The following is a 15731-nucleotide window of genomic DNA, read 5'->3' on the forward strand; positions in this document are numbered from 1 at the left end:
TGTTACTCAGTTCTAGTTGATTACTGACTGCCATTCAAGAATACTGGACTAGGATTGTCTCATCATGGATTTTTTTCATGAGAAGCTAGAAATCCACATTTTTATTTTTACTCTACCAATTTTTAAATATTAGAATCTAATAATTCAGAACATATTTAAATGATGGCCAAACAAAACATATCTATGAGTCAGAATGGGTTCACTGTCTACTAGTTTGCTACCTCTTTTCTATATACTTTTCACGCAGAACCTCATCTATTCTCATGGTTTCAATGACCATGTAAATTCTGATCTCACTACCTTCAGATCCATATATCCCACTTCCTACCATTCTCCCATACCTATTCTATTTGCATGTCTTATAAACATATATAACTCAACCTACCTAAAATTGAACTCATTATTTTACTCCCAACCTGCTCAATCTCCTGCATTCTTTCACTAAATGATACTTCTATCTACACAGTTGCACAGGGCAAACACCTTGGGATCACTCTTAATTCTTCTCTGTTATTCTTAAGTCTTCCTACAATACCCAAGTCTTGCCTCTCTTATCTTCTATTTCTTTAATATGTCAACTTATGTCCACTCCTAAATCCACCATTATAATTTTTACCAAGAATATATTCTTTTCTCTCTTCAATCATTTCTCCATACCTGCATTCAGAGTAGTCTTCCTAAATGAAAATTTGATCAAGTCAATTCTCTGCTTACAACTCTTTAAAATCTAGCTCCTGGCCTTAGATAAAGTTCAAACTTCTCAAATTAGCTTACAAGGTCTTTCATATTATATACCCTGATTACTCCTCAGCTTTATCTCTTGACACCCTCTCCTCTAGCCATTCCAATCAATTAAACTACTTAAAATTTTGTGCATGAAACAAAAATTCTCTCATTTCCCATCCTTTAAATCTTCTTTTCCCTCTTCCTGGAACACTCTCACCCCTCTCTCTCAATTCTTCAGTCATCCAACTGAAACTCATCCTTCATATCTCACTTTAGATGTAACTTCCTTCACAGACACTTCTCTGAGACCCCATGTCTATAGTAGATAGCCTCTTTATGAGATTGCCACATTATGTTTCCAACATATTGTAATCGCCTTTTTACTTAATCTCACCATTATAGACTGGAAGCCCCAAGAGGACAGAAACTATGTCTTACCAGTTTATAGCTGCTTCCAGTAACTAGCATACCATAGTACTCATTAAACATGTTTGAATGATTGTTAGCTAAATACAAGCCTTGTATTTATGATTTAATTCTGAATTTCATGCTCTAGTTTTAATCATATGTAGGAAAAATAGGTTGCATTTTTTTAAAAACTAGAGCTGCCCTCCAGAAACAGATATTTCTGTGCTATAATGTGGAATACATTTTCTCATAAAAATATTTTTGTAATCTCAGTTTAGTTCTATACTACTATTTTATGAGGTATTCTACAAACATCACTGTTTTCATGGAAAATGTGTTCCAGTTTCCAAATAATCAATATCCACATTTTGGGAACACAAACTATCTATAATTTGGGAGATTGCCTAAAATTACAATTAGAAATTCATTAAAAACAGAAACAAGCTGAAAAATAACAAACATTGAATGAAAAGTATTTCAAGTAAGGACTTAAAACAGGAATAATCTCACATATCTCCTAAAGACAATTCAGTATTTGTCATACTTAGAAAACCAATTGTTAACATTTGTACCTAAAATTCTATTTATGAAATGACTCTTTTAATTAATACATATTTTATTATTGTCCCATACATTTGACACATAATAACAGGAAGTGGTATGCATTTTCTAATGTATATCAAGAGGTAAAAAGCAATTAAAAGACAGTTCTGGGAGACTGGAAGTTGACATTACAAATTCTATCTATCACAATGGAACTATAATTCAATGGAAAATACTTTTGGAAATCTGGTCTAAATAAACCAAGAAACAGTCAGGAGGTGATGTCGACTACTAATAATTTCTCGAGGATATTTCAAGGACATTTTCAGAGGCATGTACAACTCTATAAACACTGAATTTATATAAACAGTAGATTCTATTCTGATGCATGTATAAGATCATACTATGAAAAATAAAAGTGCCTTATTTACTTCTTTAATTTCTCCTAATTTTACTCTCCTTTATAATGTTTTGAAACTCTTAATTAGTCCTGATATCATAAAGTATACACTATATGAATACATATAGGTAAAGCATAAGTCATTAGTTCAGGTAGTATTAATTTGTACTATGACAAGGATTTGTTAATAAAGGAATATGTAAACAACATTGCAAGAGTGGCAAAATATTTGATTTGTTTAGATAAATTCTTTTTAATTACTTTAGTAGCTCATTTGTGTTAACTGAACACAAATGATGTATCTATTACTATTTGTACTAATATTAAATTTTTAAAAGGTTCTATAAACACATTAATCAGTAGAATTGTTTGTGTATATATTACAAACAGATGGCTTGGAATTTCATGAAGTTTCACATTTAAGTACTTCACATTTTACATGTGCAGAAACTTAAATATCAGTGCCAAAGTCAAAGTGATAATTGCCATCAACCACATACCCAAATAGCTGTATACATCACAACATGAAATATACTGATAAACTGATTCTCTTTTGAACCACAACAATATGTTAATGAGGCAAGTGAAGAATAACCTGCCAGCATTAAAAAATATGTGAACTGATCATGACTTTTACGTAAAACTAAATGTAGTCATAATCCACTTGTCATTCCTGTTGGAAGTGGCTATACGAAGGTTGACTACAAAGAAATGAGATGATTTCATGTATAACTTTCAGAATGAGCCTTACTATTTTATCATCAAATTTTGCATATATAACCCTTAACTATTTACAGTATTTAGAAAGTCTAAAATTAGCATTTGTTAATACTACAATATCTATTTTTAAAAGCCTTTATAGTTTTAAATTATTTTAGCTAAACTTTTAACTCAAATTAATCATAAATTTGCTATAGATGTTTCAAATAACTGCAATTTGATATATATGTTACATAACCCTATGAAATATTTAAGCCAAATAAAGTGATATTCAAGTTTAAACTTACAGTTCAATTGCCTTGTTCCACATGATAACATATCCAGAAAGAATGAAAGATTCAACATTTACAATATGTGTATTTCCTCTTTCTGTTCCAACATAGAGCCATTTACTCTGGAAAGGTAGATGACAGTAAGTAATTCTGAAAGAAAGAAAATTACAATTAAAATATCTAAATTTTATGTCTGGTCAGCATAATATTTTCCTCACACTTATTATGTAATGATAGCTATATAAACAATAAAATTTACTATATACTCAAGTAGCATTTAGTTATAGTAGAGGGTATAGGATAAATAACAATAGAATATATTACTAAAAATAATGACAATAAGAACCACTATTAAATAAGTATCTGACATGGGCATTAATATATATTATTTCTAATTCTGAAAACAGCACTACAAGACAGATATATATTTCTGTTTTACAAAGAGGAAACTGAGGCCAAGAATTTTTATTTTTACTTGCCTAGGACCAACAGCTAATAAGTGGCAAAGCTGGGATTCAAATCCATTCCTGTTTGGTTGCAAATGTACCATCTTTCTACCAAGTTACATTGTCTACTTAGTTTTTCGGGTAATATTCAGTTCAAATGGAAATTAGGTACAATTGAAACATAAATTTCAGAGTCCTCAGAGAGTTTGTAGCTATGTCTACATGAGATGATAAAGTATTTACTTTTTATTCAGATGCTTGGCATCTAAGTAGTAGTATAAAGAAAGCTTGTAAGGTCAGAGATTCACTGTGCTCTTCTCTTATTTTTTTTCTTCTGCCTTTATCTTAACAATGGGCTTTCTGATCAGCTCTGGGAACCTGTCCCATAGTCAGAGCAACCATGACTCCCATATATGAAATCTGAGAATTTGCCAGAGTCTTCTACTCATAACATCATCACTTTCTAGTACGGCCTACTCATGGTCCTTAATCACTCTTAAAAAGACAAAGGAGATAAGTTCATAGTTATCCCTTGCCAGAACTTGTTAGTGAATCATAATATTTCCTAGAGTTTACTCAGAAAAGGAGCTGGTAAATTGTTAGAAGAGCTGGATAGAATTCTGACGCCAGGCAGACAAATACGGAATAATAATTTTAAAAAAAGGAATGTGAATGGTAAATTGCCAGTAAGATTCCATCTTATACCTCTTTATGTGAGAGTAAGCATCCAGTCTGTCAAATTTATATTCTCAGTGTGGTTCACCAAATTATTCAACAGCCTACTTCTCTAAACCAAACTTCATCTATCCAAAAGTATTCTGCTGAAAGCACCTTGTACACTACATCCAAAAAACTAGACGCCCTGCTATTACATACTCAGAGAGTTAACTGACAATCTAATTAAAGTGTAACCTATATGATATTAGACAATTCTGATTAAAACCAAAAGTTTAGAATTGCTGTTGCCAAGGGATATTTAATAATGTTCCACAGGAAACAACTTGATGCTCATGTTTCTAGGCAATGAAGGATAAATTTTCAATTCAATCTAAGTAGAAAGAGGACATTCATTTGAAAGAGGATATAAGATCACCCTTTCTGAATCATAGGGAGAGTAGAAAAAAACACTAATCTCATACAGGTAGACACAAATATAGCAGTTTGGATAGAAAAAGAGCAAACTTCAATATTACATAGTCATTTACAAGGTTAAGAAGAAAAGTCTAAGAATGGTTAGGTTTCAGTAACAAGAACAAAAGCAAGAGGCAGAATTCTAATATAGACAGATTTTATGGTACAAGAACAATGGAATACATGAAGAAGATCCAAACAGAATTAGAACTATTCCTTGAACCAATACTACTTTTCTCCTCATTCTTTTTGACAAGAAACTAAACCCTTGATGGCAAAAGAGTTTCATCTTATGCCCAATGTCCAACTGGTGGATAGTGGTTAAACAAGTAATTAAGAAAGATTCCCAGACTTTATCTGAACCCAATAAAAAAGAATAATGTAAATCCTTAAGAAGTCTGACATAGGTGAGAGAGAGGGCATGATTACACTTGTGCTGTATATTCGATAACCCTAAGTGACTAATCAATACTTTTACAGAACTTAATTTACTGTATTTAATAGTTACACTTTCATTTGCAATGTACTTTTACCACCACCACCTGCAAGATGAAGGATTTTCTGTTATATGTGAGCCTTGGAAAAATAATCTTGTTCCTATATCCATGTTCACTATCATTTTCCTATAGTAAATTATCTAAGACATTCTTAGTCTTCCATACATTCATCCATTTATTCAACCTTCACTGAATAAGTCTTTATAAAAAGTACTGTCCTTGCTTACAACACAACCACTCTTTTTCCCTCAAAAAACATATCCTCTAATAGGAGAGATAAGACAAGTGGACAAGTAAGAAAAATAAAAGTAAAATGTTTTAATTGCTATAAAGAGGTCAAAGGAGGGAGGGATAAATTCCAGTAAAGGAAATCAAGGAAAGCTAATGTAGAAAATTGTATTTGAATTGGGCCATTAAAGATCAAATAACTCTGTGATTTGATATATACGTTACATAATGATATGAAACAAAATAAACGTTTCTCAAGCTTGAACAATCCACAGGCCTTTAAAATTTTTTGGCTGATCCTCACTTTTGACTTTTATAATTTTTTTAACTTACACATAAAAATGAAATAAGACATAAATCCCCCATACTTACAGCTCTTATATATGCATAAAACAAAACATACAAATTGAGTACAAATAAAACTAAAACTAGAATTCAAATTAATGATATTAATTTATGTGACAGATCAATTTTTTTACAGAAATAAAACAACCCCACAATATGGATATGGTTCTGACTGCACAGGTTCTTTTGAATTTGGTGTGTCAATACTTACTCAGTGCTTCTCTTTCACCACTTGCCTCTACTTGAACAGCTTTGAACTCTATCGTATAGTACACCACCACGTAATTTTACAATCATTTGGCATGAATACATGATACATGTGCATAGTCCAATTTTTGTTATTTTATTAATCCACAACAATTAAAACAACACCAGTTGGTGCCAACACAACCACAAATGCAAATTTAACTTCACATATTGGAGCCGTGTGGCAGTATTTTTGCATAAAAGGGTTTATTCAAATCACTCAGATTGTTTCTATTTGTCTGCTTATAAAAGTAAAAATATTACATCAAAAATTACTGTGAAAAATTCAGAACCCGAGGACTATGCCCATAGACCTTATTTTGAGAAGCACTGTCAATACATAAGCCAAAAATATATTTTAAAAAAAGGAAATGGTTTAAAATTACAGAAATTATGCCATATGAAATTAAGTGGGAGATTTCAACTTTGAAACTTTTTCCCCTCAAGTTCTAACATAGTTCCATTTTAGTCCTATTTTTTTCTCTGGATTTTGGGTGAAACCTCTACTACCAGACATGATGACAATGTCTCCAGTCCCCTCCATAATATTTATAACTATGCTTTACAACCTGGTTACACTCAGAATCATGTGTATAATGATTCTGCATATTAAAAATGCCAGAGATTACAATTCAGGACTTCTGAGGCAATATCTAGCAACACTGTTTTAAAACTCTTCCTAGGTGGTTTTGATGCACAACCACAGTTAAGAATCACTAAATTATAGCAACAATTTTTAATCTTTGGTATAAATAAATATCTCATTAAAATGCATATTCCAAGATCCCAGCCACACAAATTCTACTTCATGGACCTGGAATGAGACATATGACTGATATTTTAACAAGTATCCAGTACTTGCTATTCTAAATGAAGTCCACAGACCAGCAGCATGGACATCACCTAGAAGCTTAGTAGAAATTCAGAATCTCATGTCCTACGCCAGAATCAGAAACTACATTTTATGAAGATCCTCCAGGTGAGTCATATACACATTAAAGTTTAGGAAGCACTTCTCTAGGCGATTCTGATACAGATAACCTATGAACTACTTTCTAAGAAAGACTGTCCTGTGGCTGAATGACTGCTGCTTACTTACTCTTCAAGTTTTAGAATAAGAATCTCAATTACTAAGTTAGTAGTAGGGATAAAGCCTTAGTAGGCAGAAAGCCTTGTTGCTATGTAGTCTCCCCAAAAGATCTAATGATGATTATAACAATGATGATGATAGGAACCAAACAACAGCCAGGGAAAGGGACAGATAGCTACCCTAAGATTCCCTCAGCATCTTAAGTCAAAGACTGACATTTAGGAATTTTAGTGGAAAAGTTCAAATCACATAAAAGAGAAAATTAAGAATTAAAATTTCTTTAAGAAAAAAATCTGATAATTTTGGACACCCTGTACCCAACTAGAATTATAATACAAGAGACTAAATTAAACAGATAAGTGAAAATTTCATTGAATTTCATTCACGGTCTTAATGGGCTATTAATCAACTAACCAGACAGTAAAAATTGATTTTGTTGTCTGTAATAGTTCCAAAACTATCAAACCTAAGTCAAATTTTAAAAATAAGTCAAATCTCTGAACTTCCATAGGGAATAATATCATGAATTCTGGCAAATGCAACTCTGAGCTTATTCTCATTCTCCTATAGCAAATGAAACAATATTTTCTACATTCCTCTAAATTCATAGACTATTTCAATTTCTGAATGAGAGAACTGAGTCACTGGAGGACATGTAGGGAGCAGGAAAGAGGCACTGATCTGTTGGTCGGGGTGATACAAGTAGAAGTATACTGGAGAGACACAATCCCATCCCAACCAGGAGAAACTAAGTGCCTCTCCCTATCTCAGGGGTTAGTGAAGGACAGTTAAGGAACTTGAACTCCTATTCACATCTATTAGGAACAAGAGGAGATTTGCCCTTTCCCTGCCAGAGCAATGTCAAAACAACTCACCCAAAACAGAAGGTTCAAATAAGACCTAGGGTGTCAGAACATAATATCCAAAATGTCCTGTTTTAATAAAAAATCACTCATCATGCCAAGAAATAGGAAAATATCTATTTGAATGAAAAAAGGCAATAGAAACCAACACCAAGATGATACAGATGTTAGAATTCACTTATAAATATTTTTTTTTTGAGGAAGATTAGCCCTGCTGCCAATCCTCCTTTTTCTGAGGGAGGCTGGCCCTGAGCTAACATCCGTGGCCATCTTCCTCTACTTTATATGTGGGACACCTACCACAGCATGGTGTGCCAAGCAGTGCCATGTCTGCACCTGGGATCCAAACCAGCAAACCCCAAACCGCCGAAGCGGAACGTGCACACTTAACCACTGTGCCATTGGGCTGGCCCCTACTTATAAATATTTAAAGTGAGCTATCATAAAAATGCAACAAGCAATTATGAATGAAATGAAATGAGAAAAACTAGAAAGTCTCAGCAAAGAAACAGGAGATTAAAAGGAGAACCAAATGCAAATTTTCCTACTGAAAAATATGATAAAGAAAATTTAAAAACCTATGGACGAGTTCAACAGTAGAATGGAGGGGACAGAAGAAAGACTCAGTGAACCAAAAGATGAAACTATACAGATCACGCAATTTGAACAGCAGAAAATAGATGTAAAGAAAAAATGCCAGAGACTCAGAAACTTGTGGGACAAAAACAAAAGATGTAACAGTCATGTTAGCAGGGTCCCAGAAGGAAAGGTAAAGATGGGACTGAAAAAGTAATCAAAGAAATAATGTCTAAAAACTTTCCAAATTTGACAAAAGACAAACTAAAGGATTTAAGAAACAGAAAAACCAAACAGGATAAACCTAAAGAAATAAACCCAAGATAGATCATAGCCAAACATCTGAAACTAAAAAGAATTTTAAAAATCCTGAAAGCAGCAAGAGAGAAACAATACCTTAACCATAGGGGAAACATTCCAATGACAGTAGATTTCTCATCAGAAAACAGGAGGTTAGAAGGAATTAGAACACTACTCAAGTGCTTAAAGAAAAGAACTGCCAATCCACAATTCTATATCCACCAAAACTCTCTCTCAGGAATAAAGGAGAAATCATGAAGAATCATGAAAATCACTATTAGGTGAAGGAAAACTAAAAATCTGTCACTAAAAAACCAACTTTAAAAGAATGGTTAAAGGGAGTTCACTAAATAGAAAGGAATGATAAAAGGAGAAGATTTTGAATATCAAGTGTGAAGGAAAAACAACAGAGAGTATAAATATGGGTAAATACATTTTCCTTCTCTGAGTTTCCTAAATTATGTTTGATAGTTGAAGCAAAACTTATAAGACAGTCTGATGTGGTTCTTCTAATAGAGAAGAAAATTTATTATAAATGAGGGAACTAAAGAAAGGAAAGCTCTCTATACTTCATTCTATCTGGGAAAATTCAACAGCAGTAGACTGTGATAGGTTGTTTACATATAATAAAATGTCTACAGCAACCACCAAAGAAGTGAGGCAATACGAAGAGATACACTAAAAAGTAAACTATAGATATATCAAAATGGAATTCTTAAAAAATGTTCAATTAAACAACAGGAAGGCAAGAAAAAAATCAGATAAATGAAAAATAGAGAAAACAAGCAGACAACAAAAAATAAAATGAGAACCTAAGCCCTAATATATTAATAATTACATAAAATGTAAACATCAATTAAAGACACAGACTGGGAGAGTGAATTAAAAAACATTACCTAGCTAACTATATTCTATCTACAAGAAACTCACTTAGAATATATTGACATGGGTAGGCTGAAATTAAAAAAAAGGACAAAGATACATTGTGTACACATTAATCAAAAGAAAGCAGGAGTGGCTATATTAATGTTAGATAAAAAAGATTTCAGAAGAAAGAAAATGACCAGAGACAGAGAGAGACATTATGCAAAGATAAAAAGGTCAGTCCACCAAGAAGATATAGCAACCCTAAATGTGCATGCACCAAAAAACAGGTTGAAAAACATGTGAAGCAAAAACTGATAGAACTGAAAAAAGAGAAAGAGAATCCATGATTCTAGTAAGAGATTCCAACACCTGTTTCTAGCAAATCAGTAAAGATACAGAAGAACTCAACACAACCATCAACCAACAGGAACTAATCAACACTTACAGAACGATTTGCCAAACAACAACAACAAAATAGAAAATTTTTTCCAGCATCCACAAAACATATACCAAGATAAACCACATCCTGGGCTAAAAAACAAAGCTCAACAAATTTAAAATAATTCATCATATAGAATGTGTTCTCTAAACACAATGGAATCAAACTAAAAATCAACAACAAAAAAAGATAATAGAAAAAATCTCCAAATACTTGGAACTAAGCAACACTCTTCTAATCTATGGGTCTAAGAAGTTGTTTTGTGGAACACAGCTATACCAATGCTAAGAGGGAATTTACAGCAATAAATACTTACATTAGAAAAGAGGAAAAGCCTCAAATCAATAACTAAACTCCCACCTCAAGAACCTAGAAAAATAAGAGCAAAATAAACCCAAACCAAGTAGACAAAAGGAAGTAATAAAGAGCAGAAATCAATGAAATTGAAACATAGAAAAGCAATAGAGATAACGAAACAAAAGCAGTTTCCTTGAAAAGTTCAATAAAATTGAAAATTATCTAACAAGATTGACAAGGCAAAAAGAAGAAAAGACAATTTATCAATATTAGGAATGAAACAAGGAATATCACTACAGATCAAACTTAAATATGGTAACTCTATACAAGTATATCCGACAACTTAGATAAAATAGACAAATTTCTCAAGAAGCACAAATTAGTACAATTCCCCAAATATGAAATATAATGAATAGTCCTATAACTATTAAGAAAATTTAATTAATAATTTTTAAACTTCCAGAAAAGAAATCTACAGGCCCAGATGTTTTCACGATAAAATTTTACCAAACATTTAAAGAATAATCAACACCAATTGTAGCAATCTCTCCCAGAAAATATACGAGGGAAAACTTCCCAAATCATTCTAGGAAAACAGGATTACCTGAGAGTAAAATCAAACTAAAACAGTAAAGTAAAGAAAACAAATTTGTATACCTTAAATAGATACAATTTTTGTCAATTATAACTCAATAAAACTGGAGAGGGAAGAAAACTACACACCAATACTCCTCATAAATACAGACGTGAAAGTCCTTAAGAAAAGATTAGCAAATAGAATTCAATAATATATAAGAAGATCCAGAAGGACTTATTCCAGGAATGCAAGGCTAGCTCAATACTCAAAAATCAGTCAATGTAATTCACCATATTAACAGGCTGAAACAGAAAAATGACATGATCGTATCAATTGATGCAGAAATAGCATTTCACAAAATTAAACACTCATTCATGATAAAAGCTACCGAAAATAATATCAAAGGGAATTTTATCAACTTCATAAAGAGAAGCTACAAAACCCCCTACAATTAACATTATACTTAATGATGAAAGATCAAATGTTTTCCCTCTCAGATCAAGAACAAAACAAGGATACCTGCTCTTATCAGTCTTCTTCAGCATAGTATTGGAAGTTCTAGCCAGTGCAAGAAAGCAAGAAAAGGAAATAAAGCCATGTAGATCAGAAAGGAAGAAATAAAACTTCCCTATCTGCAGAAAATATGATGGCCTACATAGAAAACCTAAAAATAAAACTATAAAGGAATCTACAAAGAAACTCTTATAAGTAATAAGTGAGTTCAGCAATGTTGCAGTATATAAAATAAACATAAAACTCAACTGTATTTCTATATACTAGCAATGAACATGTGGAAGCTAAAATTAAAAATGCAATACCATTTAAAATCACTCAAAATATGATATACTGAGGTATAAATATAAAAAACAATTATAGAACTTGTATGCTAAAAACTACAAAATCTAGATGAAAGAAATAAAAGATCTAAGTAAACAGACACACTGTGTTCACGAATTTTTAATACTCAACATAGTAAAAATGTCTATTCATATTTTTATAAAACTTTGGCAAGACATTTTGTAGATTTTGTAGACAGGCTTATTCTAAAATTTATATGTAAAGGTAAAGAAAATAGAAGAGCTAAAGCAATTGTGAAAAAGAAGAATAAAGTGGGAGAAATCAGTTTACCCAATTTCAAGACCTAATATATAGCTACAGTAATCAAGACTGTGTGGTATTGGCAGAGGGATAGACATAGAGGTCAATGGAAAATAAAGAACACAGAAAAATAAACCCATTTAAGATGCTCAATTGACTTTTGACAAACATGGAAGAAAAACCAATGAAAAAGAGGTCAATGAACAGTATTAGAGAACTGGATATCTGTTCAGAAAAAAAAAAAATGGATCTCCAACTAAACTTCAAACCTTATATAAAAATTAACTTAGAACACACTTACATGTAAAATATAAAATTTTACAAGAAAAAATAGCAGAAAATCCTTGGGATCTGGGACTAAGCAACAAGTACTTAGATGTGGTGCAAAAGTATGATCTATAATGAAAGAACTAATAAATTAGGCTTCATCAAAACTTTCTCTATGAAAACCATTTTTCTATGAAAGATCCTGGTAAGAGGATGAAAATACAAGTGACAGACTGGGAGAAAATATTTGCAAACAACGTATCTGACAAAAGACTAGTATCTAGAATAAATTTTAAAACTCTCAAAACTGAAAGGTAAAAAGAAAAAAAAAAGAAAAGAAAGGCCTAACAAAATGAAAATCAATTCGGGCTGGCCCCGTGGCCAAGTGGTTAAGTTCGCGTGCTCCGCTGCAGGCAGCCCAGTGTTTCGTTGGTTCGAACCCTGGGCGCAGACGTGGCACTGCTCATCAAAGCCACACTGAGGCAGCGTCCCACATGCCACCACTAGAAGGACCCACAAAGAAAAATATACAAGTATGTACTGGGAGGCTTTGGGGAGAAAAAGGAAAAAAATAAAATCTTTAAAAAAGAAAAAAAGAAAATCAATTACTTCTATTGGACCCAGGAGAGAATTGAAGTCTCAAGACAAACTACAACCCCAAAAAACTTTATATAAGAAGGAGTTCTTAGGGAAACCAAGAAACAAGAAAGATGAAATTAAGATAACTAGAGAAATTTTAAGCCTCTGGCACCTACAGCTACAGAAAACATCAATACAGCCTAACTTCTTACTGGATCAATATAAAATCTCACACTAAAGGCTTATCTATCTCAATTCCTGTTATCTAACACACAAGTCCAGCTCTCAAAAAACAGTCACAAGGCATGCTAAGAGGTAAGGGGGAAAAAATAGTCCAAGAAGACAAAGCAACATCTGAGAACCAGACTCAGATGTGACAAAAATAACAGAATTATTAATATGCTTAACTATGATTAATATTTTAAGTGCTCTAATGGAAATTGTAGACAACATGCAAGATGGGTAATATAAACAGAGAGATGTAAACTCTAATAAACATTCAAATGGAAATGTTAGAAATCAAAAACACTGTAAACAAAGCCAGCCCCGGTGGTGTAGTGGTTAAGTTTGGCATGCTCCGCTTCAGCAGCCCAGGTTCAGTTGCCACGTATAGATGTACACCACTTGTTTGTCAGTGGCCATGCTGTGGCAGTGGCTCATATACAAAAAGAGGAAGACGGGCAACAGATGTTAGCTCAGGGTAAATCTTTCTTAGCAAAAACAAAAAAAAACCCACTGCAAACAAAATGAAGAATGCATTTGATGAGCTCATCAATACAGTGGACACAACCAAGGAAACAATCAGTGAGCTTGAACATAGGTTACTAGAAACTCACCAAACTTAAATACAAATAAAAAAATCCAGAATATCCAAGAACTGTGGGACAATTTCAAAAGATGTAAAATATACATAATTAGAATACCAGAAGAGAGAGAACTGAACATAAGAAATATTTGAAGCAATAATGACTGAGAACTTTCTAAAATTAGCAACAGAAACAAAACCACAGATCCAGGAAGCTTAGAGAACATCATGAAGGACGCATATACAAAATCTACACTGAAGCATATCATATTCAAACCGCAGAAAATAAATAACAAAGGGAAAATCTTGAATAAAGCCAGAAGGGATGAAAAAGCCACCTTACCTACATTACCTATAGAGAAAACAGGATAAGAATTACAGCAGACTTCTCATCAGAAACCACAAAAGAAAGAAGAGAGTGGAATGAAAAAATTAAAGTGTTGGGGAAAAAAACCCTCACAAACTTAAAATTCTATATCCAGAGAAATTATCCTCCAAAAGTGAAGAAATAAAAACATTCTCAGAAAACAAAAGGAAGGAATTCTTTGCCAGTAGAACTGCCTGGTAAGAAATGTTTAAAGTTTTTCAGGAAGATGGAATCTACATTTAAAAAGGAAGAGCTTGAGAGAAGGAATAAATGAAGGTAAAATAACATCTTTTCTTTTTCTTAATTGATCTTAAAGATAAATATCTGTTTAAGTAATAATAAAGGAGGCCAGCCCCAGGGATGAGTGGTTAAGTTCATGCTCTCTGCTTCAGCAGCCCAGGGTTTCACCAGTTCGAATCCTGGGCACGGACATGGCACTGCTCATCAAGCCATGCTGAAGCGGCATCCCACGCGCCACAACTAGAAGGACCCACAACTAAAAATACACAACTATGTACTGGGGGGCTTTGGGAGAAAAAGGAAAAATTAAAATCTTTAAAGTAATAATAGTAATAATGTATTGTGTGATTATTGCAAATAGATCAATTAAATGGAAACAATGTCATAATGGACAAAAGGGAGGATTTAGGAATACTTTGTTATAAGCTATATTCACTGCCTATAAAACAATACATTTTTATTTTTTATTGGGATATAATTGGCATAATATTGTATAAGGTTGATTTGTAAAGGGTGTTAGTTTGATACATTTATATTTTGCAATATGATTACTACAATAGTGTTAGCTAACACCTTTATCGCAGCACATAATTATCATTTCGTTTTTTGTGTTGAGAACAGCTAAGATCTAGTCTCTTAGCATCTTTGAAATTCATAGTACAGTACTGTTGATTATAATCACCATGTTGTGCACTAGATCTCCAGAACTTATTTATCTACCAGTTGCAAGTTTGTACCCTTAAACATCTCCCCAATTCCCCTCCATCTGGTAACTACCCTTCTACTCTCTGTTTTTACAAGTTCAGTTTTTTTAAGATTCCATATATAAGTGATATCATACAGTATTTGTCTTTCTCTGTCTGACTTGTCTCACTTAGCAAAATGCCCTCAAGATTCGTTGAGGGAGGGAGTGGAGGTGAGAGGTGTTTTGAAGAACTGGGTTTAAAAGTCAACTGCCTTGGGAGGAGGAGAATGTTCATCATGGCGAGAGCAGTTATGGGAGTAGCGAGCCATGGAGGCCTGTTTCCTTCCCTGAAGCTTCCTTGGGAAGGGGGTATCTCAATGAATAGATCATAGACACAGGCTTCAAAAAAAGACCTTGGCAGGTTCAATTCCTGGCACTTCAGTTGGCCTCTTTCATCCACAAACGGAGGAAGGATTGAAAGGAAGATTAAGTGAAAATTTAGGGATAAGCACTTTCTGTCCTTCCCTGGGTCCAGTATTCCCAAAGTACACAGCAAAAGGGAGCTGACCTCAACTCTAACCCCTTGACAATTACTCTCTGGGTGGGGTGGGAACTGATAACCTTGGAGACTCTGGGCCTGGTCCTGGTGAGTTCCCAGCCTAAGCAGAGGGGGCATCACCTAGGGCTCAGGCTTGCCCAGCCCCAAACCTCACCCAGTC

The 15731-nt window shown here is 33.3% G+C and overlaps 1 protein-coding gene across 20 annotated transcripts in view; it reads right to left on the reverse strand.

The window, feature by feature from the left end:
- Window positions 1-15731, reverse strand: part of STXBP5L (syntaxin binding protein 5L) — a 350864-nt gene that overhangs the window by 215662 nt on the left and 119471 nt on the right. For 18 of the 20 annotated variants that reach the window (XM_070583799.1, XM_070583808.1, XM_070583812.1 and 15 more), the window contains exon 6: window positions 3085-3219. In XM_070583799.1, the coding sequence (XP_070439900.1) occupies window positions 3085-3219 (135 nt within the window). The remainder of the gene's footprint in view (window positions 1-3084; window positions 3220-15731) is intronic. The other 2 variants (XM_070583815.1, XM_070583814.1) reach the window with 1 other exon arrangement.

The sequence above is a fragment of the Equus przewalskii genome, chromosome 18 (assembly GCF_037783145.1).
Source record: "Equus przewalskii isolate Varuska chromosome 18, EquPr2, whole genome shotgun sequence".
In the NCBI taxonomy this organism is placed as follows: Eukaryota; Metazoa; Chordata; class Mammalia; order Perissodactyla; family Equidae; genus Equus; species Equus przewalskii.